The sequence below is a fragment of the Thunnus thynnus genome, chromosome 6 (genome assembly GCF_963924715.1).
Source record: "Thunnus thynnus chromosome 6, fThuThy2.1, whole genome shotgun sequence".
NCBI classification, from domain to species: Eukaryota; Metazoa; Chordata; class Actinopteri; order Scombriformes; family Scombridae; genus Thunnus; species Thunnus thynnus.
This window is the reverse complement of record NC_089522.1, coordinates 11208764-11234236: the sequence shown is the minus strand read 5'-3', so window position 1 is coordinate 11234236 and position 25473 is coordinate 11208764. Positions and strand designations below refer to the sequence as shown.

The following is a 25473-nucleotide window of genomic DNA, read 5'->3' as shown; positions in this document are numbered from 1 at the left end:
ATATGAAGTGTAGACTGGAGTCTGAGTGTGAATGAAGCAACCAGTACCAGTGAGACAGGAAAGGAGAACACACTGCATCCAGATTTGTCACTGCACACCTTCTCAGAGGTATTTGGAAATTTCCTGTCATTGCATTATTGAATCAAAATGTCCTCCATTGAAAATGTTTGAAATCAAAACTGTCTGTGGTTGGAAAGGAAATAAATAAAGACAAACACTTGACAAAGTAAATAATATATATTTTAATGGAAATATATGAATATTGATATATTGAAATATTCCATGTTCATAAATAAGTCATTAATGCACGTATTAATTTGTTCTGTGTTAGTGATTAAATAGCTATGTCTTAAAATGCTTACAGGTACTACTGCATATTTTAAAAAAGTTGCATAAAGCCTTTTGCTGCTTCAGAGGCAGCTGCGAAATCTAATTAACTGACTCAAGTGATGTCAGTTGAGCGTGTCGAGTTGAGTTGCATTGTGGGTAATGTAGGCAGGTTTTGGCAAAGAAGAAGAAAACATGGAATTAAGAAAAAACAATATCTTTGGTTCTGCTCCATTGATTTTGATCATTTTTCCACTTTTAACTGCAAGTGTTTATGTTTGTGTTGTTTACTGCATTATCTTTTATTTGAATTATTGCATTGATTTGCATTCTGCTACGGCACAACATATTAATGTGTGGTTCCATATGATTAGTCTGTTGTCATGTATTTTCATTCTGTTGTTTCTGGCTGTGTTCTTATTGTCTACTGCAGTTTGTTTGTTACAGTGTGAGTGTGTGTGTCTTCAGTTTTGTGTGTCTGTGTTTGTGACAGACGGGAGTCCCAGTTATCTGAAGCTCAGTGGATACAATCCTCAAACAGACAGAGCGTCTGTCACTTCTCCATAATATCTTCCATTGTCCCTCGCAGGACTCAGAAATGTGTGCTGGTGCTCTCCTGTGAAACAGAAGGACAGCAGAGATCAAAACTAAGGAAGAGGAAACAAAGAAAGATACCAAGTGGGACAGAGACAGGAAGCGAAAAATATCGGCCAGTTTTTAAAATATGTTCCAGATTTTTCCTTTTCTCTCCAGTGGCATGAAGCTCTCAGTAGAGGTTAATGAACAGGAACTGAACAGTACTGTGGCTCAGTGTGAGACAATCTCAGAAATAATGGTTTATGTATTTCTGAGTCAAGCTGTTTTAAATATGATGTTTTCACTTTGCATCATGTGGACCTCTGTGTGAATGTAAGGCTCTAATTACATTCTGTTATACTGAGATGCTTTTGCAACGCCGTCTCTCTTTCATTTTGCCAATAAAACTTACTTTAATGAAATGAATTACACATCATTTCATTCCATAAACTGGAAATGGATCAATTTCATGTCAGGTTTTTATTTGACCAAGCTCTTGTTTCTCTTACTATCACTTTGAAAACCTCTTTCTCCTTCTAATATAAAACGATTTCCATGTGAGTATATTCATACAGCACGAGCTGCATATATGAATGCGTATGCATGCATACATTAATTCACACATACCTACATGCATGTTACTATGTGTGTGTGTTCCTGTCCTTACCTCTTACCATCCAATCTCTTACATCCACTGTATTTTTGTAGTCCTGTGCATGTGTGTCAGTGAGAGCATTTGTATGTGTGTCTGTGTGTGTGTGTGTGAGCTCCCTATTTCTCTCACAAGCCTTTGCCGCTGTAAATTGTATTTCATGGACCAGAGCCATGTCTTTGTTCTTTGTTAGATTTCTCCTATGGGAGCAGAAAGATAAAAATCACGCACCCAACTAGATACTAAAAACAGAACAGGCAGAAACAAAAGCACACACACTGAACAATGTACAGACACGCATGCAAGCACAGGTGTATAAATAAGATTAACACACAAACACGCACACACTAAGCCCATGTGTTAAGGCAGAGAGCCTTCAGACAGAGATTAATGATGTGTGCTGCAATGAACACATTTCTGATGCATATTTATGAAATACAAAATGCAGTTAAAAAATGTGTGTTTGGCTGTGTGTGAAAAAAACAAAAGGGATATCACATTTTAGAAATACTGAAAACACCATTCTCACCCATCCCCCAAAAACCTCACTGTGTGTAATCAATTTATCATCCGAGTCATGCTGCTTCGGCAGAGCAGGGATCAATGTACTGCTCCTGAAACAACATTTTAATCATTGTCCAATAATATTACCTTAATACATCATTCTCACACTCCACGCTGTGAGGTGAATTTCACTCATTTCCCCAGTTCCTTGTCAGTGAGGAGGTGGGTGAATTAGAAATGTGATGTTTACTTTTTAAAAAAATGTTATGTACCACCAAATCTTCAAGTGTAGCACAGCCTGACTCCTCATGCACCTCCTCCGACACACAAGCAGTCAGCGCTCAGTTCTTTTCATCTAACAGTGAGGGGCCTTAATGGAAGACGCTGTTGCTACATACATTTTAGTTGCAGTGCTTTGCTTCGGTTATGTTTACATTTCAGTTACAGCATTATGTATTGACTAGCAAAGTAGGTGGGCTTATAACAGGCAGTCATGGTTCGGAATATATTTGTTGCATTGATGATATTATATGATTTATACAGCTGAATCATTAGTGCAACGGACACCTGTGTCGAAAAAACGGATTGAAAAGTATAAAACATACGGAAAGAAGTCAATTATGAATTGTCAATTGCGTCAATTATGAAACTTCAAATTGAGCTTGAAATTCTGTAGCCACTAATGCCCAAAATCTTAGAATAATTACCCTTTGTGCTTTGTTTTATTCCTTATTACAACAACTAAGAAATCCAAATATGAAAGAGCTGATTGGATAGCATGTTCTCCATAGTAGATGATAATCTACTATGATAATCATGGGTACTGTAGTATTTAAATGAAGATTTAGAAAATTTCTAACAATATTTAAAATTACCTGGTAGACTAAAAGTAAACGTTCAAGTACAAATTTAGACACACACTTTGCTTCTCTATTTTGTATCAAAATGTATTTTGATATATGATGCACGATTTCAAGTGATTTTGTGTGTGTGCTCATATAGTACATCACTTACATCATAGCAGTGTGGTATTGTAGACTGACAGTGTAGAACAGCGTCATGAACCGAGGAGAAGAGGCAGGACTTTGTCACTTTTTCGTTAAAGAAACCTCCAGTCTGCAGGTTGTCCACAACACCGGCTAGAAAGAGAGAGACAGGGAGATTGAGATAGAGAGAAGGGTGTACGGAAAATTGGAAGAAGACAGAAGAAGACAAAGAGTTTGTCAGTATGGGAGGCAAAGAGAAAAAAAGTAAATAAAAGAGACAGACATTGAGAGAAAGAGAGAGAATGGGAGGGGTCATTCTTGTGTTAAATGAACCTCGCTATAATTCCTGGCTATGTAAATATTCTTTGCACTAGCTGAGCTAGCCTAAACACTCATAATAAACTATTTCTCATTACAGGCAACAACCCAGTGTGGGCTAATTAGAGCTGCAGATCTTCTAAAATAAACTGGATGTCTCCCAGCGTTGTGGTTGTAAGATTTTTTTCCCCCTGGAGAGCCACATTTTTAGAAGTATTTCCCATGCAGCCAGTCAAACCTAAATTAGTGGGCTATTATGTAAAAATAAACAGAAAAATAGATGTTTTATTACAATAAAAACATAGCCAGCCCACCAGACTGCAGTACCTTACGCTGGTCATTTAGGACTTATTTTAATCTTCTCATGACCCACACTAGCATATGAAGCCAGACTTAGAAAACCTGCATCTTCAGCCAAGTGTTTTCTGGAAACCGCACCAGCTTCTGGCGGAACGACTTCCTCCACAGACACATTACAATAACATCAGCAAACAGCTAAAATAACATCCAGTGTTGGTGAATGGATTCAAATTGTGTGTGGCTAACGTGAATGTAAAAATACATCTGTGTGTATGTTACAGTATGTAGGACAAAGAAGTCCCAGTGGGATTTTGGAGCATTTCAGACAAACTGTCAGGGGATACAACTGGGATAAATTATACATATTTTCACATGAATTTAATAATAGAAACCCATAGATTTAAGAGAATACATTTAATAAAAACACTGCTTTCACAGAGCAGTTATATAGTCACACAAACCAGTTTTTCATTTTGAAAAATGAGTTAATCGCATCTACCAAAATCCAGACAATTTGTTTGGCTTAAATTATATTATGTTTTATTGCGTTCTATTCTAGTGATGTAGTGTGACTTACTTTGGCAGCAAGCGAGAACCACTTTTATACCAATTTCTCCATAGTCTCTGACGATCTGAAACAACACAGAAACACAGAGCAAAAGGTCAGACACGGCATAATTTCATTAGTCTGACAATTCAATTTACACTAATTGAATGCCTGAGGAGCTAAATGAGAAGGAAAGAAACAGAGGGATGAAGTTCAAATTGTTGAAGGAAGAGATGAGGAAGGCAAAGCTCAAAGTGATGGTTAAACAGAAAGAAGATATGAAAAGATAAAGATAAAAAGGATCCGAATCAGCAGTCTTGTATTTGCTTTTTACTACAGAACCAAAGATACCATTTTAAGATCCTGAATGTCACAACAGTTAAATCCTGTGCCAACCGTTTCATCTGGATTGCAATAAATTTTGTTAATATAATAGTGAGTCAATTGAGCATTTGGAAATATTGAGAGGAACTTTATTGTTTGGCTTTCAACTGTTCACATGTTTGTTCCAAATATGTCTTAAAAAGAGATGTTTAGATTAATTTCATATAACAAGAACACATGACAGAATTTCTTTTTGTGTCTTGTTCATTTTGTAAAAATATTAGACACACAAATGTAGAAATTTAGAACGGTTGCCTAATTTAATGTATATACAAATGCACATTTACAAGAAATTGAGTTTTCAATCCATTAAATGTAAGAAAACAAAATATGTACAAGTTACTTAAACCCTGAACTAGCAAATTAAATGGATGTTTGATTATTACAGAGGACTTATGGGAGACTTGTTTTGTGTGTGTATGAGTGTAAATGTGACATATCCATACGCTGCGTAGTGTCTTGACTCCCACAGTATCCAGGAAGTTTACAGGGCTGAGGTCCAGGATGATGGCTCTGGGGAGTGAGGGGTCGGGCTCAGCATCCACATCAATGACGGCTACATCCTTGTGCTCCTCCCCCTCTGGCTCCCCCTCCTGGTTAGGAGGAGACATGACACAGTGCAAAGAGATGTATGAGATGTCAAGATTTCAAACAAGTTCTGTTGGTGCTCATTCAGCAAGGTGCAGAGAAAGATAAAATTAAAAATTATTCTGATGTGAAGAAAACTTATTTTTTGCATCAATTAAATATCATGTCTCTAATCCTCCTCACCATGTTTGTTTTGTTCTTCTTGGCAGCCTTCTTGGCTTTCTTGGCAATTTTCTGCTCATGCCTCTTCCTTTTAGCCTCTAGTTTCTTCTTTGCTGACAGGATCTTAGTAATGTCAATGCCAGACTAAAAGAAATAGAACAAAAGACAATCACACCTGTTAACAGTGAAGTTAAATCCTGCTTCCTCCTGAGGTATTTATTATGGCTTTAATTATGTTTAATTATGGCTTAATACTTTGCTTCATACACTTTTTTATTCCTTTGTCGCTCTTTTCAACAAGCAAACTATCTTAAGCAAAAACATTGCAGTTTTAAAGGGCGTGTTTTCACCTGTTCTGGATAATTAGACCTGCTCAGGTTGAAGTTGGGCGGTGCTATGCTGGAATGATGTGAGGTCACCAAACTTGATGAACCAATAAGAATGTTAAAGTAAATAAAATAAGTGCAATCCCCTGTGTGGATGCACCATGAGTGTACCTTTAAATTGCACAAATTCTTTAAAACACATGATCGATGTGTACTTTAGTTATTATTATAGGATATGAAGCTTAGCGAAAGTTCAGTCAGGAAAACTATCTTTTGCATGCCAAGTGTAATTCTATCGCTCATACCTCCCTGTCATTCTCATTTCTCAATACACGGGGGGCGTAGTTTGAGTTTCAGCTGCCACCAACTAATCACTTCTACCCAATAGCATGGCGACTCATTTTCATTGTCAGCCCATCATCTGGTTTCTGTCTTTTTAAATATGTCCCTCTCTCTCTGCCTTAGTCTGGCATGCTACTGTTATGCGCACCCCTCCACCTCCCCATCTACACCCAGTCTCCACAGGATCGCTGCTGCCGTCACTTCATCAGCTATCAGCCTCATCCAAAGTCATCTATCACCACCACCAGTGTCTGGCCTCCATGGGGGGGGAGGATCTATCTCGCAGCTGCTCAGGGATGATGTCCTTGTGGAGTACAAGCGCCAAAGATTCTATGACTATTATTTCTATCTGTATAATAAACATTATCTTTTCTCTTTCAATTGTGTGAAATAAACGAGCAAGCAGGAGGAGTATTCATAAATGTGAAGAGAGTTTGCATCAATGATTCTGTAAAGATTCTGAAAACAATTACATTTTCCTGGAAAGTCCAGCGGAAAAACATGTGAAACATGTTGGAAGAAATGATAAACAGCAGCAAAACAAATGTTTGCTCATTACCAGATACAGAAACACAAATATTTACCTCAGACAGTTTAATCAGTTCAACTAAACAAATGCCTCAAAACAAAACTAAACATAAACCAACAGAGCAGGCATGTCAGGTAGCAGCAATGTAAGTGGACGCACCCACTTACATTACAGGAAAGGAAATTATAGGAAAGTCTCACTGGCTCTGGAAAGTTGGTGCATTAGTTTGGGGAATCTGGCAGAAAGTAAACATAAATAATAAAATACAAAGTTTGTTTTTTTTCTGCATTCCACAACTGAAGAACACAAGTTAATTATACTAAAGATTTTAAATGATCATTTTAACTGAAGCAACAGATTAATTCCTAACAATTTGTAATCCTTATTTATTCCAAGGAATGCTGTATATGTTGATGTTTTTACCTTGTAGTTTTGAATTGAAGCTGGTTAGGTAGACAAATGCTTTAAGTTTCAAAGTCAAAGCCAATAGACAAAAAAAAATCCTTCCAGAACGACCGCAGGCATCATTGAAGTCAGCTAATATTCTTGGTTTGGGTTTATCTGCCATTAGGAAACATACAGTATAAATATTCCACTGCTGCTGAAAATCTGTGCCCCCAAAAAGGCTGATTTGCACTAAACCAAAGATATAGAAGTGCACTACATCAGTGGTTTAATGAAAAAGATTAACTTTCCAGCTGTATAGTACACGGAGGAGAGATAACTGCCCTTCAAGCCTTTGTGCTGTTAAAATATACATGAACACACTGAAATCTCTGACAGCACCAGTCAGGTCTGCAATATGATCTATAGCTGATCTACAGTGGCTGACACTGCACTCTTTTTGAGGGAGTGCAAATGAAGCAGCGGATAATTTAAGGATCCTATTTGTATTAAAATCATCTTCATGTAAACTATTTTTTATATCACGTGTGTAGAAAACAACATTTGCGATCACTATAGACTAATGAAACCAGGAAATGGAAATGTCCAGTAAATTCTAAATGGTCATCAGCCATCAACAGCCAATCAGATTTTCATCCTTTTGTTATTGTGATTTTGTTTCATCATTAAAACATCTGTAAGGCAATCGCAAAGTGGATCAGGATTAGATTACAGTCATTCAAATCTTTCCAATGCTCCAAAACATGTAATGCAATTGTATGAAAGAGCCTTCATGAAAAAAAAAAAAAAACAATTTATGATTTGCTTCTAAAATCTTCTCTTACTGCATCACTAGTTGATAAAATTGCAGCACTTAGCATCCCCTTACAAAACTGCAACTCATCAGCTGAGTCACTGGCAGTGAGAACAAGCAGTAAGTGATTCCAATATCCCCAGCACCTTTCACTATTTCATGAAAAAGAATCCCCAAATTTGAGTCATCATCCTGCCACAGCGACTGGTGGAGCATCAAAACACTTCTCATCCAGATCCAAAAATTACCAGAATTTATCTGGTGGCAGTTTCTCACCTTGTAAACAAACCTGCAGCCTCTGCCAGTCAACGACAGCTCTATAAAGGCTTATTTGCGCATCAAATATCAGAAAGGAATAAGCGACCCAGAGGCTTTGACGTGCTGACATTTAAATGAACGAGACGTTCCATTATCTCCCTCCCCGATTCAATCTCTGCCTCTCACCCTCCCTCCATCTTTTGTCATCCTTTTCTAACTTCCCTCAATCTGTCTTCCCATTTACCCCAAAGAGCTGTGACAGGGGAGGAGGAGGAAGAGAGGGGGGGAGAGGAAGGAGGTGTTTAAACAAAAGTTGAACAGAAGAGGGGAGAGGAGAAAAGAGTGGGATGACATGTTGAACAATGTCTGTCACGGTTGTGATGCGTGAATTGGTGAAATGTCAGGTCAGTTATTAGTGTGTCAGAATTAATGTTTGTAAGAGAGGAGATAATTGTACGGAAATCGTGACGAGAGAGATTGTGGCAGGAGTTGGTTCTTTCTTTCTGTGTGTGCGTGTGTGTGTATGTGTGTAGTTGTAGTGTATTTATATCTGTATGTTGTCCATCATGGTGTATTTGTATGTCTGATACTATTTTTAAGGGGCGTCCATATTAACTTAAGTATTCTTGTGCATCTTCGTGCAAACTCATTTTATTTTTAGATCTTGAGAGGGAAGATGTTTTATTACTCCTCACTGCTTCACTTACTTTTACTTAGAGCTGTTTGAGACTTGAGATCTAGTTTGGGGGTTAGGGTGAATATCAGGTTTAGGTTAGGTTAAGGGATGGTGTGTGTGTGTGTGTGTGTGTGTGTGTGTGTGTGTGTGTGTGTGTGCGTGTCCTCACCTTCTCTCCCAGGGCATCTTGGTACATCTCAGCATTGGCAAAGTAGAGGGTGGCAGAGGAGCGGAAGATCAAAACACCTGGCACCTTTTTCACCTAAAATCAATCAGATAATCTATCAATAAGTCATAAAAATAACAATTCTTGTTGCTGTTTTTATTAGCTGAGAGGAAATTAACATTGGAAAAAACATAAAAGCATAACACCGCATTCATTTATGGAGGAATTCATTTAAAGGTACTTTGGCAGCTCAATGCTAACGCCAGGATACAATTCATGCTGATTTTTTTTACCATGTTCACAAGCGTAGTAGATGCTAACGTTTGCTAATTGGTACTAAACACAAAGTACAGCTCAGGATTATGGGTAAGTCTGTCCCAACGTTTAACATGATAATGGTGCTGGATGACAAGTGAAGAGATCACCAGAATTATTATGATTCATGCAGGGGGGAACATGAATATCCAAATTTTATGTCAATCCATCCAATGGTTGTTGAGACATTTCACATTAAACCACAAATGTAAACCTCATGCTGGCGCTAGAGCGACAATCAGAGATCATCAAAATCATCATTGAATCATTAATATCTGTTAGTAACTGGACCTCCTGGTGGTGCTAGATGAAAAGTCAGAGGATCACCAAAGTCGGTAGGATTTATTGTCTGGGTACCACAGACATCTTTATCAAAATTCATGGCAATCCTTCTGATAAGAGTCAACTGACCGACAGATAAACATTGCTATCCCTGTAGAGCCAAGCTGCTAGTGTGGCTAAAAACACTGACAGGCAACATAAACTTAACTGTATTCATATTGTAATTGTAAATTTTAATCACCCCGTGCTATTTTAAGGTAATGAACAAGAAGTTACATCTCACGATTGACTGGATGTGATAGTAAAAACGAACCTTTTGGATGAGAGGCTATACGTCTTCAAGAATCTTAAACAAGTCCAGTTATTCATGACTTTATATTAAAGAATACAAAGAAATAATGACATCTGTCTGCAAAAACCAAAACAAATGTACTGTCCAGGTTTTGTTTGTACTTTTCTATGTTGAAATCATCTGCTGTCGTCATTACCATTACGAGTGGACGACGAGGCGAGCTGAGGTCAGTATGGAATAAAAATAAAGATGTGAAATAACGTTTTACATTATATCAACACACAATGCAGGGGTGAGGTCGAGCACTGGTTGAAGTGCAGTGAGGTCTGATTAGACACTGAGTAGTACAGTACATAACTCCCATTAACATCTCTATATTTAGCTCTCGGCTTTAATGTCAGGGACAAAAGAAACTGAGGGACAGCTGTGCTTTATAAACCGCTCTGCTACAGGCGGTGTTTACTGACACTTTGCATTTGTCATAACAACACACTCTTATTATTCTGTCTGTTTGTGGACCAGTGCTCACCCTCATTCCTGCTTTCAGGTTATTTGAATATATTGAGCCATACCTGACTGTAGTCCTCCTCAGGCCTATAAATATCTGTGCCTGGGACCTGCCCTAACAGGGAGTATTTAGGTCTGTAAAACACACAAAACAAACAACTGTATGAACAATGTGTTGTTCATGTTGTGATCTGAAAGAGAAGGATTGAGTTAATTGTTGGGTGAGGTGAAAGCTGAATGTTCAACTTGACAAACTATCCTGCTGAATATGTGTGTTGTTATTAGTGTATAATTATGGGTGTGTGGGTCCCATGGCCATGTGTTCCTACAGCTGTGTCCTGAAGATGACGGTAAGCATAGAGAAACCGATGGCAGCCGCCAGTCCCATGTCAGGGTTGAACAGCACGGTGAGGATGAAAGTGACCACCCAGATCACCTGGAGAGAAGGAGAGAAGGTCAGTGATCAGTAAAACAAGACTACAAGCTGAGCAACGATTTATTATAATGCTCATTAAACGAGAAGCAAAAGTGTTGGTTGGATGTAAAATGCAGCTAATATTCTTAGATGCTTAGTAGTGGTGTATGTGTGAGAGAGTTTAAGTCAATTGTGGCAACTCAAGAAAGGCAAATGCAAGTTCATTTGTTTGGAAGCTTTCAACAACAAGGGAATTCAAAAGGCCATAATCTAAATGGTCAAAACAGCTTAATCAGTTAAAGCTGTATTTGATCAGCCTCAGGTACATTTTCTCACTTGTATCTTTGGTGCAGTCATGTCATGTTAGCGGAGAGGGAAGAACAGAAAAACCTTGCATTTTTGTGATTTATGACACATTCTAAATGGAAATTAAGCCTAAATTTGCTGTTTTATATTCATAGCAATTTATTCACAGCTGAAACCCAACATACAAACAATGTAAAGTTCCTTTTTAATATATTGAATATATTAATAGCCTTTTTACACAGAACACATTTTGACTCGTCACAGTAGGAAAAAAACAGGTGTAAATAATACAATAATGATGGTTGAATTTTATTTAACTGCTTTGGTTTAAGTGTCTTGCTAATGCGCATACTGCTAACTGTCACACTGTTATGGTTGTAAGTGATTGGGGACAAAATCCAGAGTCCTTGTTTCCAGTAAAAATATATTTAAGAGTTTATCTGAAGATAATATGAGGCTTCAGCTGTCTGAGTTAGTCAAATAAAGTGAATATCTTCCACAGTTACAGTCATTTTAGCAAAAAAATCCCTCTTTGTGTCTTGAGGGACAGTGTGTCCCTGCTCAGCTGCCGTGGAAGTATAGTAACAAGACTTAGGCACTAAAAAGACTGTAACTTTGAAAGATATTGACTTTATTTGACTAATTTGAACAGCTGAAGCCTCATATTAGCTTACAGCAAGATAAACACAATGTTTGTTTGGCCATCTGACTATTGTTTTAGGACAGACTTGAAAAATTGTGAACCCGTCCTTTAAAGAGGAACTATACAGTGTTTGTGTGTACTATATGGGGTTTCAGTTGATAACAAATTGCTCCAAATATGAAATAGCAAATACAACTGTAACTGTACAATTAGGATGCAATTAGCATGATAGCATAATAACTGTACCCTAACTGTATTAACATGCTGTAACCATGCTAACATTAACAAGCCAGAATACCAGAGTATGTTTGTTATAATCTACAAGTTCATCTCAGGCTGACAGGACAGGATCATAAGGGGTACAGTGAAGAAAATTCCCTAGAGCCACGGTGGTGTAGTGAGTTTATTAATTATGTGCTGTAGATGGCAGGCAGCGTCTCGTTCTTTCCTGCTTTGCATGGAAACTAGATTAACGGCCAGTACTGTTTATCTGACAGACTCCAGTATGTCGCAGATAGCTGGTGAAGCGCAGTGATATAAAATAATATTTAATGGAAAAAGAAACAGATATGCTCATCAGTGCAGTACATCCTGACGCAAAAATGTTAATGATTATCTTCTCAAAACACTAACCATTTCCTTGTCTGCTTTTAGGTACACTCACCATGTCTACTCTGTTACTCTTCCACAGTGCGGGGATGTCCATGAATTGCTTCATCATGCCATGGAGGTTGACATAGATGATGGCGGCCAGCACTGCCTGCAAAGTGAGTCAAATATTAAGAGGCATATAGTTTTAAATCATGAAACATGAAGTAAGTTTGTTTGAGAATGTATTACAATCTGAATGATGCTTGGATTTAAAAGCCTGAAATGAGTCTGTGGTGTTTTACATAAAACAAAATAAACCATTAAACCCCTTTTTCATGTTTTTGGAAGTTTTATTCTTCTGTTTTAACACAGCGTTTTATTAAACATAATCCTCATATCATGTCATGCTTTACAGCCTCTAAATTTATGCAATCCTTCAAAGTGTTTTTCCTGGCAGATGACCCTACTGTCTCAGCCTGGATCTCAGCCTGCCTTCCTGCTCTCTCCAACAGTCTGCACTACTTTCACCAAACACATTGCATCTGTCACTCGGTCATGTAGCTTCATGTATCACATAAAGTTCAGATCTTTTCCGACTGAGTATGCCACTCAACTCCTCGGACAGGCACCGATCATCTTATGCTTTGACTACTGTAACACCCTTCTGGCAGGGCTGCCAGTGTGCACAGTACAATCAGCCAAAAACTGCTCATGTCATTGCCGTCGTCATTACTTCCCACTGACTCTAAAGCTCGCATACAGAGTGGCCACTAGCACTGCACCCACCTACCTGAAGTCTCTCATTCCGGTTTATGCACCTTCTTGTTCACTACAATCCACAAATGAACAATGAGTAGTCCTAGTGTCACAGCATGACTGGAAATCTCAATCTATCTTCAAAATCAAACTCAGTTTAGTCAGCAGAATCCCCCTCTGTCTTTAAAAATCGCTTGAAGACCTACAGCTTTGAGAGTTCCTCTCTCTCTCTCACAAAATCTTATTTGCTACTTATATCTTCATGCACCTGCAACCTTGTGACACATATGTCAGGTGAAACTCTGTCCAGTCTTAGGTCATCAACACTTTCTTTCACATACAGTTACACACATTCACATCTGTCCTTTCAGGACAAGTGCAGTCTACCACTGCTGGCCTGAACTGGAGCACTATATGTCTTGCTCAGGAGCACCTCAGCAGCAGATGAGGGATGGGAGAGTGTTGCATGACAGAGTGTAGGATTCTTCTAAAGCACTCAGACATACATACATGCACACATACGGTGCATTCATTAAGTACATACACACCAACAATGTGGCAGAGAAAACTTAAAAGAACCAAGGAGGGATTATTACAAACATATTCACAATCAGACTTGGACACAAGCTTATGCTTATGCTTGTGCACAGATGTGAACAAGCAAACATCCACCCACCCACACACACACACACACACACACACACACACACACACACACACACACACACAGTACCTTGGGCAGATCTTCAAAGAGAGCTCCAATCCAGAGTGCGATGAAAAGGATAACCATTGCTGATAGAGCCCCAGCAACCTGCAGTGAAGAGAAAGGTGCGATGAATGGAAATGTAGATGAATGATGTAGTGATTATTAGAGTGAATTGGTACATGATTGTAAGTAGAGTCAAGGCCTCATCAGCTCTCTTCTCCTCTCCTCTCCTCTCCTCTCCTCTCCTCTCCTCCTCTCTTCCTCTCCTCCTCTTTAATGGGCCTTAACTGATTAATGATGTTGTCACACTAAATCAGTTTAGCCTTTCAGCGATTCTGTGTTTGTGTAGCTGGAGATTGACAGTATAAGTGAAAATCGATTCCCTAAGTGTTTTTTAATGTCGCCACTTATCAGAGTAACATTAATTATGACCAGCTTTTTAACCTTTAAGATCGTTCAGGTGTGTAGCTACAGGCAGAGGGATGTGTTGGGATGAAAATGCTGATTTGAAAAATGATCTGGGGAAATGTTGTTAAAATGTTTCTCAGTTGTGTGGAATAATCTCAGGAGAAGAAACAAATTTCATGTAAATTACATGTTTAAAAAAGTTATCCAGGCTTTATAAATTGAACTTTATAGTGGTGCAACAGTATCAAGATGAGTATTGATCTGATAGTTGATCTGTTTTTTGGGGTCAAAGGTTACTGACGGCCTGTTATTGTACGAAATAAGAAACAAACATTTTAAGATCTAATATGAGGAGTTGAAATTAATCTGAATTAAACTGATGTGTAGTTTTGTAGGATGTGGTATGTTTTTGATCATTCTGGTCAAAGGGTCAATTCACTCAAATGACAAAAAACTCATATTTTCACACTTTATTTGTTTTGATTTGGAGATGTCTGACTGAGATTTCTGCCTCTAAACCAATACTGTGAATGGATTTTGATTTGCAGTGCTCACACCACTGAAAAAACAACTCGGTACTCTGGATGATCAACAGAACTTGCTGTCGACAGTCTTTAAGTGAATGTGCTTTTCAGTGAGATGGTGTAAGCCTGTGTAACAGTAATCTACGTTACAGTAACAATTCACCATGGATACCGCAGGGGGTAAGTGAAAAAATGTTGTTGTTTTTTTTGTTGTTGTTTTTAATTTTGGTGAACTGACCCTTTAAAGTTCAAATAGCCTACTTTTTATGTATTAATATCTCAAACTAGACCTTATTTTCTCATCACATTCTTAACCTGCTTTGCTAAAGGGAACTTGGGTAGAGTAATGTCCACTCATACCAACCTGAGTCTTCCCTCCTGTGCTCTCCTGAACCATGGTACGAGACATGGAGCAGCTGATGGCAAAACACTGGAAAATTCCTCCGATGGAGTTACTAAGACCCAGGGCGATTAGTTCCTAAAACATGAAAAACATACTATTTATATACAATATATCGCCCTTAAAACAGCTGTTGATCCGTGTATCCATCCATCACCTCCCTACCTGGTTGCTGTCCACCTTGTATCCATATTTCAGGGCGAAGATTCGTCCCAGTGAGATGGCGATGCCGTAGCCAACCACAGCCAGAGCGAAGGCGTCCCCGATCACCTGACTAAACAGAGAGGCATCTGGGAAAACAGGTGGCTGGAGGCTGGTAGACACAGACAGAGACATCCATCATTACAAATACTTCATTTCTCACGTGTAAACACACATTCTTGTATGTTTGCTGTGTGTGTGTGTGTGTGGGTTTCTCACCCTGAGGGAATCACTCCCACCACATCCACATCATATTTGCCTTTTAAGTTAGCTTGCCAGGAGACTACCGTAGCAATAACGACCTGGAGAAATTGATAATAAAAGAGATGTATCAGTGGATGCTTAAGTGTGTTTATCTCTGTAGAGAACTATCTGTCTACAGATTATATTTAAGTGCAAACACATATTCCTGTATACTCACACCAAGCAGCTCTACAGGTATAGGAACAGGTAGTTTTTTACTCAAGTATGCATTGAGCTCCTTAGCGAGAATGAGGCCAACTATGGTGACAATACTGACAACAAGAGTCCCGATGTTCGTCTCTGGAATGAGATAACACACCTCCACCACAGTCTGGGAAGAGAGAAAGAATTGTAAAAATTTACACCACATTGCATAAATGAAAACGAAATGGTCATCTTAGATTCTTGTAATTCCAGTAAACAAATAAAACCACCGCTGAAATGGCTGTCAGCTCGACTGACTTGTTAACATAAGCGTACATTAAAGAGGGTCAACAAGGGTGACTGATGAGACAGACTAGAAAAAGTATTTGAACACAAGAGATTGTAACACTTTCCAGAAAAATCTTAACAATGTTTAACAGTGAATATGCAGAAATCATATTCCAAACCCCAAAAGCTTTTGCAGGGGTGCTGAAACAGTTAATTGATGAATTGACTAACCCATCAATAGAATCAATCAATTATCCTTTTAAGTTATTTATCCAGAACAAATTCCAAAAGTTTTCTGACTCCAGCTTCTTAAATCTGAAGATTTGCTGCTTTTCTGAGGTTATTATCATTGTAAGTTGAATACTTTCGGGTTTTAGGATGTTTGTTGGACAAGAAAAGAAATTTAAAGATGTCACTATGAAGGGCATTTTTATCTGACATTTTACTTAAAGATAAATCCAAAAAGAGTCACTTTGTTAAATTTAACATCATTTGTAGAAGTGAGCAAGTGTTAATGACTGCGGCTTTGTTCTTTCTTACGTATAACAATGAGAAGGGTCCGCTGTGTCTCAAAGGGCTGATGCCAAAGGTATATTTGAGCTGTGACACAATGACGTGGATGGCAGCTCCTGTGGTGTAACCTCGGACCAGCGGGTCAGACAGGTAGGTCACCACGAAACCGAACTGGACCAGACCAAGCACAATCTACAAACATACATTAACACAGATTATAAAACACACAGAGATTAACATGAACACATGAAGTCAGAGCTTCACGTCTAAAGAATATTTGAAAACCAATTGATGCCTCAGCATCGCTTGTGAGTGTGTTAGATAGCTTGCAACTATGGGTAGCCTGTGTCCTTCTACATTATGACACAAACACTAGACATTTATAACATTAAAACGAACATTTATGGGATTACAAACATGTTTACTCATAGTTGAATGACGGTGTGTAGCATTACAGCTGCACAAGTAAACTGTATGGGATTTAAAGATCAGAAAATATATCAAGTAGTAGTTTTTAAACATATCAATAAATTCTGTATTTGCATGGTATTTCATCTCATTCATTGATGTTTTCCCTGTTAGCAGCAGGTGCCTATTGATGGTGATTACAGCTACTACTGACCAGATTGTCATAATATGTTTGACTTGTGCACAAGAAACATCAAAATCTAATGAGATGACTACTCCCTAATGTCTCCCAATTATTAGACTTCCACACCAGTGTTTAGTTTGTTCAAATATTTACCTGGAATATCCCAGACAGGAAGGTGACCGCTGCCGCTATTTTGACCCTCTCTGCATCCCGGGTAAAGGTGTCAACTTCACTCGAGTTGGTCTCATTATCCCATTTCATGAATTCTGAGTCTGGGGCTAAACGTTCTGTCACCCCACCTATCATCACACTCATCACCGCATATGTTCCTGGGGAAGGGAGATATGGGTAAAAATACACATCTCAGTTGCCTAGCATTACAGAATCAATCTATATTTGAAAACTGGACATTGTCATAACATCTGGAAACACACTGAAGATATGAAATTAAATCAACCATCAAATCCCCATCTATCAAAATGAACTGAGGTTAGTGTTTAAGTACAAACCAACTGAGATGTGCTTGGATGTGCCGAAGATGAAGTAGATGAGGACGGGGTAGAGGGACGAGTAAAGGCCAAAGACTGCGGGCACAGATGCAAGCAAGGCATAGGCCATACCTGCAGGGACACAAGGATAATTATGATTTACTACAATTCTGTATTTACAGAGAAAGATCCATAGCAATGAGGATATTATCATATAAGTCCATATTATGTAACAAGGTTAAAATGATACAGACACAGTGAGAATGTATGGGGAATGGTCATACATGAGTAAAAATGGTATATATGGACAAGTAGACAAATACACTTCTTAGGAAAAGTGAATATGAAAACAAATTTGAGATATACCAACACAAGAAAGGTTGAAAAATAAGGGAATTGTATGACTGTATTTGTATATTTATCCTGCATCCATAGCAATACATCCATTATTCCCAGTGTGTCTATTTCATATTTTATTTATTTATTTATATTTATTTATTTTTCATATTTATTGTATCTTGATTCTTTAATAATGTAATTCTTGACTTCATTCTGCCTTCATTACATGTTACTGGTATATAGAATTAGTGCTCGTTGTCTGGTTGGTGTTTTCTGGTACAAATCCTGTAGTGCACAAAAATCTGATTTTATTTTATGTTTCCTGCAGACAAACATAAGAGCACCATCTACAGACAAAAACCAACATTCAGCAAAAAAAGACTTAAAATACTTCACAGTGACAAATGTTTGTTGGGAAATGCAATAAAAAGAAGCATCACAACAATGCACAACCTGCAGATTAGCATTTAAAATGAGTAACGTGATGAATAAATTTTCGGATCCCTCCCTCACTCTCCTCTCCTGAACCTCTATCTCACCCTGCGGCAGCTGCATGATCCCCACACTGATTCCAGAGATCAGATCACCCAGGGCGTTTTCTCTGATGGAGTAACGAGGCAGCCACGACACAACAGGAAAACTACCCAACAGGCAGCTCTTCACCCTGGGACCAGAACACCTGAGTACATGTTTCAGAGAGACAGACAGAGTTTTAATATTTAATAGATTATACTAGTGATATGATTTGATATCAGCGGTACATGACAAGTTCATGTCTTTGTTCCAGACTTGTTTTGGCCTCAACAGCTGTCAGTGTTGACTTCATTTTTTCCACCCACCAAAAAAAAGTTAATAAATGATTGTTGCTCCTCTTGGTTTATTTTTGCTTGAACTCAGCAAACCATTGAAGGCCTTATAAAGAGTGAATCATGCATTTGTCACCAAACTTCCCTGCATTTATTAGCCAAATTCCTGATGTAATCATTAAAGAACTCATATAAGCAATGTTCTTATATTTGGAAAAACATGTGTACTGTCGTTGACATGGATATGGTCTTGGCTCTGTTGGTCTAGTTTTATCTCTCTTACTATACATTTTTTTGATACTGGAAAAAATACTTTTATTTTCTTACAGTATTTGACAAGTGACAACATGCATGAGTATTTATGTTGGAAACAACAGACTGGGAAATACCTTTGTATTGTAAAATGTTACACATGCTGTATATAAAAACACAATTAATAAAACAAAACTTTGCATGATTATTTCAAAGCCTGTTGCATGACTACAACATTGTCCTGTGACCTTTTATATGCAACCCACGGTACAACTTTTGCAAGAAGATAATAAGCATTAGATAAAGCAACACTTTGCACAAGTTGTTGATTGTAAAATGATGAGCGAAAAGGGTTTTGTTTGATTTGTGTTTTTTTCAGTCCCACCTGGAAGAAGTGGTAACTTTCAAAAAATTTAAATGTTTAAGTTTGTAATAGAGAGATTAGTTTAGGTGTATAGCAGATGAAATGTAGGGATATTTACCTCAATGAATTTTTGACCTTGTCACATAGAGATGTTTTTGAGTGTGACTTTTCTGCCATCTCTTCCACAGCTTCTTCATCCAGGATCTCCCTGTGGATGCTGTAGCCCCTTCGTCTCATCTCTGCCATGGCTAAAACAAACTGTTATTGCAAGGAAAATGCAGCAGTTACATTTTTAACCTAAAAATATCAACAAAAAAAAGGTTTTTCGTCACATGAAGGAGGAGCAACCATCACTTTTTACTATATCCATCAATTGGCAGCTGTAAAAACTACAATGTTTTATGTATCATGTTAATTTTCTATCCCTATCAAGATCCTTCAGGGACTGAACTGTTGATCTTCACAGGATCAACAGTTTGAAACTTTTGATTATAATTACCTTGTGTGTTCCAGCTGTATCAGAAATGTTTTATTATGTTGAAAATCTTCCAAACTCCAAAGGTTTGTCTATTATGTTTGTCTTGAGATAAATTTTAGTGTAGACTTTCAGAGGAGAAATATAAGGTTTTGTCCTCTAGCCTGATATCTTTTATTCGTTTTTCCAGTTCAGAGCACATAGATCCAGTTCCGAATTTATCTCTGGTCAGAGCTGTAATGAAAATTGTCCAACTAAATTAAAAAAAAGTTCCTTCTACCAAAAGATGGCACAACCCTCTTAATGAAGAATTAATCCTTCCTGTGTGCAGTGGTCTCCAGGCTTCAAATTGAAGTTTTCCATCAGATCCAAGTGGTACTAAACGACAAGCTGTGATTGCTTTTCGCTGCAGCCAACAGAGTAAGTAAGTGGTTTTATTTTAAAATCCACAACGGAGAGGATTCTCTGACCAAGATATGAGGGGAAATATCCCCTGTAAATATATTTCCTCTTGTTCCTCTGTGTCCTCTCTCCTTCAGTTGTCTGAGGGTGAGTAAGTCTCTGTCTGTGTTGTGGCTCCAGTGCTGTGCCTTGAGACCTTGAAGAGGTATTTAGATATGAGATTGGACATTGTTGAGGAGGAAGAGGGCAAAGTTCCTAACTGCCCATGCAGTTGTAGAAGTGCGAGGAAAAGTGGTACAAGTTAGTGATGAGTGTGCATAATATGTACTCGTCTCATCATTTATAGAGTGAGTTAGTTCACTGACTTTGCAGTTATTGTGATAGCTTCTGAATTTATCATATCAATCACTGTTTGCCTCTGAAGAAAACTGTGCAAAAAATACCAAACTGTGAATGTGAGTTTGACTTATGGTTGCAGCATGCTATGCATAAACACAGGAAAGTAAACGAGTGTCCACATGAATATAGACAGAATTGCAGCACACACAGTAATACATATTCACTCTATTCTACACGTTGTATCTTCTATACGTGTGTGATTAGATGAGTCAGCAATTTCAGCCCAGCCAGGGTTGTTTCATGATTACCCGCTTAATCATTAGAGGAGTAGATACTGGTTAACTAAGCAGGACAAACAATACTCTTCCTTAAAGACGCGGTGTGTTTTACAGATTCATCTACATGTGATTTTCCTTTCATTGCTTAATGACAATTTTGTCTCATTTCTTTCCTCCCAGTGAACTGGAGAGCTGGAACTGTCAAATCCATCAGACAAAAACTCAAGACACATGTTCTTAGGCTTATTATGATTATTATGATTATGATTATTATGATTGTGATTATGATTATGATTATGATTATTATTGTCTGTAGCTTTGACTCTAAACTCTTTACTACTACTCTCCTGTGGATTTGCGGAATGTACTGTATATACAGTATAATGCCTCTCTGATCAGCCAGTTAACACAGTTTTACACAGTTGAACTGCACTGTTATGAATTATTTCCATATTTTAAATTTTCTATAAATATTGAACCACAGAAGATATTTTTGCTGCTTGAGTGGTTTTTTGAGGGAAAAACTGAGATGTGATTTTAGCTTTATTTGTCTTTCTTTTTTTTTTTAAGTTATTCCATTCATATTTTATGTTTTAGGGTTTCCTCCACCTTTCCTTTTTTCTGCATAAAACCAGAAACATTTCAATCATTCATCCATTAACTAGCATTATCACAAGGCACCAGTGCATGAGTTCAGTCACCTCATCTGTGATACATCAAGTTTTCACAGTTCAGTCATGCATTTTCCATGTCATAAACCTGACGCTCCAGGGTCTCCATCCCATGTTTCCAAGGGCTGGTTTTCTTCAGCAGGGTGTTTCCCCACTCCACTATCTTCAGCCCCCATGACCATGTGATACCATAGAAAAGAGAGAACACTAAAGGAGGAATCTACTGAAAATTCACATTTATTCTTATGACTGGGCTCTAAATGACAGGAAAACTGAAGCTGTTTGACCATCCCGACAAGCACTTCTGAGTAAGTATACTGGAGCCTTAAGGCACTGGCTTCCTAAATCAAGGATCGTAGATTTGAGTCCTATTTGAAGAGAGTGATATCAGAGTGGTGGCTACACCATAACCCAGAGGTTGGTGGATCAAAAACATCCTCTGCTAACAGTGTTTTTATGGCAGCTGGGTGGCCCTGCAGTACAACAGGGAGGCTGTGACACGGATAACGTCATGCACTGGGTGCATGATAAACACCTTCTATTGTGAATAAAGTGATCCAGTGTATGTATACATTATGTTCAGCATCCAAGCCTATGATTTCCATCTTGTTGATATGAGGTGAAATTAGTTGTATATCTGGAAAAAATCAAACCACATAAAGCCCCAGTGGCCTAATGGATAAGGCACTGGCCTCCTAAGCCAGGGATTGTGGGTTCGAATCCCATCTGGGGTGAGTGGTGCAGTGGAAGTGTGCTTGGCCCATAACCCAGTGATCTATGGATTGAAAGCATCCTCTGTTAATGTTGCTTTCCTGATGGCTGGTGGGCCTTAAAGACATAAAAGTACTTCAGCAATTTAGTCTGCATGTCCATCCAGCCTTTAATACAACCTAATAGCATCTTTTCATTAGACCCTCTCTATCAGCTAAAAATCCATGTCTTTCAAACTCCACGCCCCCAATTTGCAACCCACTGCTACGATGAACTCACCATCCATTGCTGTTATTTAAAACCAACCAATTTGTGCTTTCCACATTGTTGCTGTGTCAAACTCTAGGAAGGGAAGGCCAAGGGATGGCTAAGGCACTGGCCTCCTAAACCAGGGATTGTGGGTTTGAGTCCCATCTGTGGTGACTGCTAACAATGTTTCAGTGGCAACTAGTGGGCTTTAAATACATGTCAGATATTAAAGAGGTGTTCCATCAGTATCTGTGAAGGTTGAGATTAAGCTTTTGTAGGGTTAAACTTCAAAAACATCTTACAATTACCATGAAACGTAATTCGTCCACATAGCTGCCATGGTCAGCGTGACAAATATGAAAGCAAGGGTCCACACGGACATGGACTGTACCCGTGAACCATACATGTGCGAATACAATATAATTCAGGGTTGCCAAGTCTGTGTGACAACACCAGCACAATGGCTTATCAAAACCAACCCAATACCAGAACTCAAAATATGCCTCTGCCATATACACTGCTTTTAAAGTCCAACAGCAGTGCTATCACTGCCAAATGTATTGTAATATCTACAAAATAACACCATAAATGTTTAGTGTGCCAGCATTAAAAGCAGTTTTCCAGAGTTGGGATCAAGAGGCAGGCGCTGGGCAGTGGAGACCATTACAGCTTGTTGTGTGTGTATGTGTGTGTGTACGTGCTGATCTGGAGTCAGTTTGGTAGGATTTGGGTATAAATAAATTATTTCATTTGAAATATGGATTTTTATTCATAGATATTATTCATGTAATTTACATGCAAAATAGGTCTACTCAACCAGCGGACAAAAAATTCAAATCATGGCAACAAAAGTAGCCCAATTGTGCGGGAAAAAACACATGCTTATAGATATGAATATTCTTTCTTGTTGCTGTCATGTATTGTGGATGTCAGCAACAGACTGCAGATGTCGGAAAAACTGTCAGCAAAGACTGTTGAGCAGAAGCATTGTTTATTCACGACATCACTGCTTTTATCTCATGTTCCCTGTGCTTTTAATGCACCAATGTGACATGTTGGCACCCTGTTTTTGTCCCTCAAATTGTGTCTCTACAGTTTTTGTCACTGAAGCCTCAGTAGCCTAATGGATAAGGCACTGGCCTCCTAAGCCATGGGTTGTGGGTTCAAATCCTATCAGGGGTGAGTGACACAGTGGTTGGTACGTCACAAACATTCTCTGACAGTGTTTTACTGGCAGCTGGTTGGCCTTCCCAATACCAAAGTACCCAGGTACCTGTTAAGACCACAAGAGTGTGGAGGTTTATCAGAGCTCACTGGGATGGTCTTAATTTATAAGGACATCACATCACTCGCACAAATCCATATAGGCTACTGTCCATGGCCCAATCAAGCTCAAATGATTTGTTGGAGTAGGATCAACCAAACAGTATTACAGTTACAGTCAGATGACAGTAAAAAATGCACATTCAGGGTTAGCAGTTAGGTTAACCCAGTGTGGGTTAAATGGACGGTGTGTTAGCATTTTTCTGACATGGGACACACTTGCCTACCACCTGGTGTGTGAACACACTCTTAAGTGCTCAAGACCAGAAGTGTGGGTACTGGGATGGACCCAAAGACATGTCAGTTCCCTAAAGAGGTACTCCAGCAATTCAGTTTCCATAAAGTTGGAGACAAGCACAAGCATTGTTGGTTCACTACATCACTGCTTTTGTCTTGTGTTCCCCATGTTATCACTGCTTTGCTGTGACATGTTTGTTCCCTATTTGCTCCCTTATGCTCCCCTCTACATTATCTCTCCACAGCTTGTGTGACTGAAGCCCCAATGGCCTAATGGATAAGGCACTGGGCTTCTGAGCCAGGGATTGCAGACTTAAGTCCCCTCTGGGGTGACTGACAGCAGAGTGAAGTAGCGAAAGTGTGCTGGGCACATAACTCAGAAATTGATGGAACAAAATCATCCTCTGCTAGAAGCTATTTACTGGCAATTAGTTGGTCTTAAAGACAAGCCAATTACTTTAACCAGATACTCCACCAATTTGGTTTCCATAAACTTGGAAGATTGAGATATGTTGAGTTTTAGTCTCCATGGCTCAAACTTGAAAGACACTGGATCAAACAATTCCCATAAAGCTTAAACTGTGTTGCCCACATGAGCATAGTTGAAGGGTCAGTGTGACTGAAATGGCAGCAAATATCTCTAACCTGTGGACCATATACACTGACTGCACATGTCAATACAAGGACACCCAATGTAGGATAAAGAGAACTGTAAAGTATTACAGTTTTGTTGTGTTATAAATTGGAGCCTGCTGAGCACAAGCATTGTTGCTTCACTACATCACTGGTTTTGTCTTGTGTTCCTCATCTTTTCACTGCTTTGTTGTGACTTGTTTGCTCCCCATTTATGCCCCTCTCTCAACTGTCTCTAAACTGTCTCTGTCTGTACACATAGACTGCACACCGACTACACGTGCGAATATGTTTGCACACAAAAGACAACAAATATAGTATAAACAGAACTGCAAGTCTATTGGCTGTTCACCATCATGCTTTTGTCTTGTGTTCCCTGTGTTTTCAGTGCTTTGCTGTGACACATTTGCATCCTGTTATTTCTGTGTCTCTCTTAATTGTCTAAATTGTCTCTCTACAGTGTCTATCATAGAAGCCCCAGTGGCCTAATGGATAAGGCACTGGCCTCCTAAGCCAGGGATTGTGGGTTCGAGTCCCATCTGGGGTGACTGACAGCAGAGTGGCGCAGCGGAAGCGTGCTGGGCCCATAACCCAGAGGTCGATGGATCGAAACCATCCTCTGCTAGCAGCTTTTACTGAAAGCCCACTGGTTTCATACACAGTCTTCAGACTGACACAGTAGCATAAATTAAACCCACATTTGTTGTTGCTCTGAATGGGTCAATGATTGGAACTGATTAGGAGTTCATGATCCTCATCCTAACCGAGGTCACACACTGATCAGAGGACAAAAACATATACTGTCAAAAAAGATGTAGCATCTGTGCCATCATCCATAGGGTAGTAAAAGAACAATTTGAAAAGTGATTTAATTTAGGTTTTTCATACATCTACATGTTTTGCAGTTTTAGGTTTATATCCCAGGTACAGGATTGCTTTTT

General features: G+C 38.7%; 1 protein-coding gene and 3 non-coding genes across 5 annotated transcripts; 3 read left to right on the top strand and 1 right to left on the bottom strand.

The window, feature by feature from the left end:
- Nucleotides 1–227: 227 nt before the first annotated feature.
- On the bottom strand, nt 228–20339 carry LOC137184216 (solute carrier family 26 member 6). 2 transcript variants are annotated; one of them, XM_067591672.1, is made up of 20 exons: nt 19714–20339; nt 19333–19462; nt 18332–18471; nt 17475–17585; nt 17119–17294; nt 16401–16565; nt 15607–15759; nt 15405–15487; nt 15150–15297; nt 14949–15062; nt 13680–13757; nt 12264–12359; nt 10565–10671; nt 10301–10370; nt 8843–8935; nt 5366–5488; nt 5041–5187; nt 4241–4295; nt 3074–3198; nt 228–943 (listed from the first exon to the last, which is right to left on the bottom strand). In XM_067591672.1, exons 2-20 carry the CDS (start codon nt 19458–19460, stop codon nt 920–922), a joined length of 2136 nt encoding a protein of 711 aa, XP_067447773.1. In that variant the 5' UTR covers nt 19461–19462; nt 19714–20339; the 3' UTR covers nt 228–919. The 2 variants fall into 2 exon arrangements, with proteins under 2 accessions (XP_067447773.1, XP_067447772.1); XM_067591671.1 differs by having other exon boundaries at nt 19333–19472; nt 19714–20338.
- A 1701-nt stretch (nt 20340–22040) lies between these two features.
- trnar-ccu (transfer RNA arginine (anticodon CCU)) lies at nt 22041–22113 on the top strand. The gene has a single exon. It is a non-coding gene; the product is annotated as a tRNA-Arg (tRNA).
- A 2893-nt stretch (nt 22114–25006) lies between these two features.
- Nucleotides 25007–25079, top strand: trnar-ccu (transfer RNA arginine (anticodon CCU)). Its single transcript has one exon. It is a non-coding gene; the product is annotated as a tRNA-Arg (tRNA).
- A 6-nt stretch (nt 25080–25085) lies between these two features.
- trnam-cau (transfer RNA methionine (anticodon CAU)) lies at nt 25086–25157 on the top strand. Its single transcript has one exon. It is a non-coding gene; the product is annotated as a tRNA-Met (tRNA).
- Nucleotides 25158–25473: the final 316 nt, after the last annotated feature.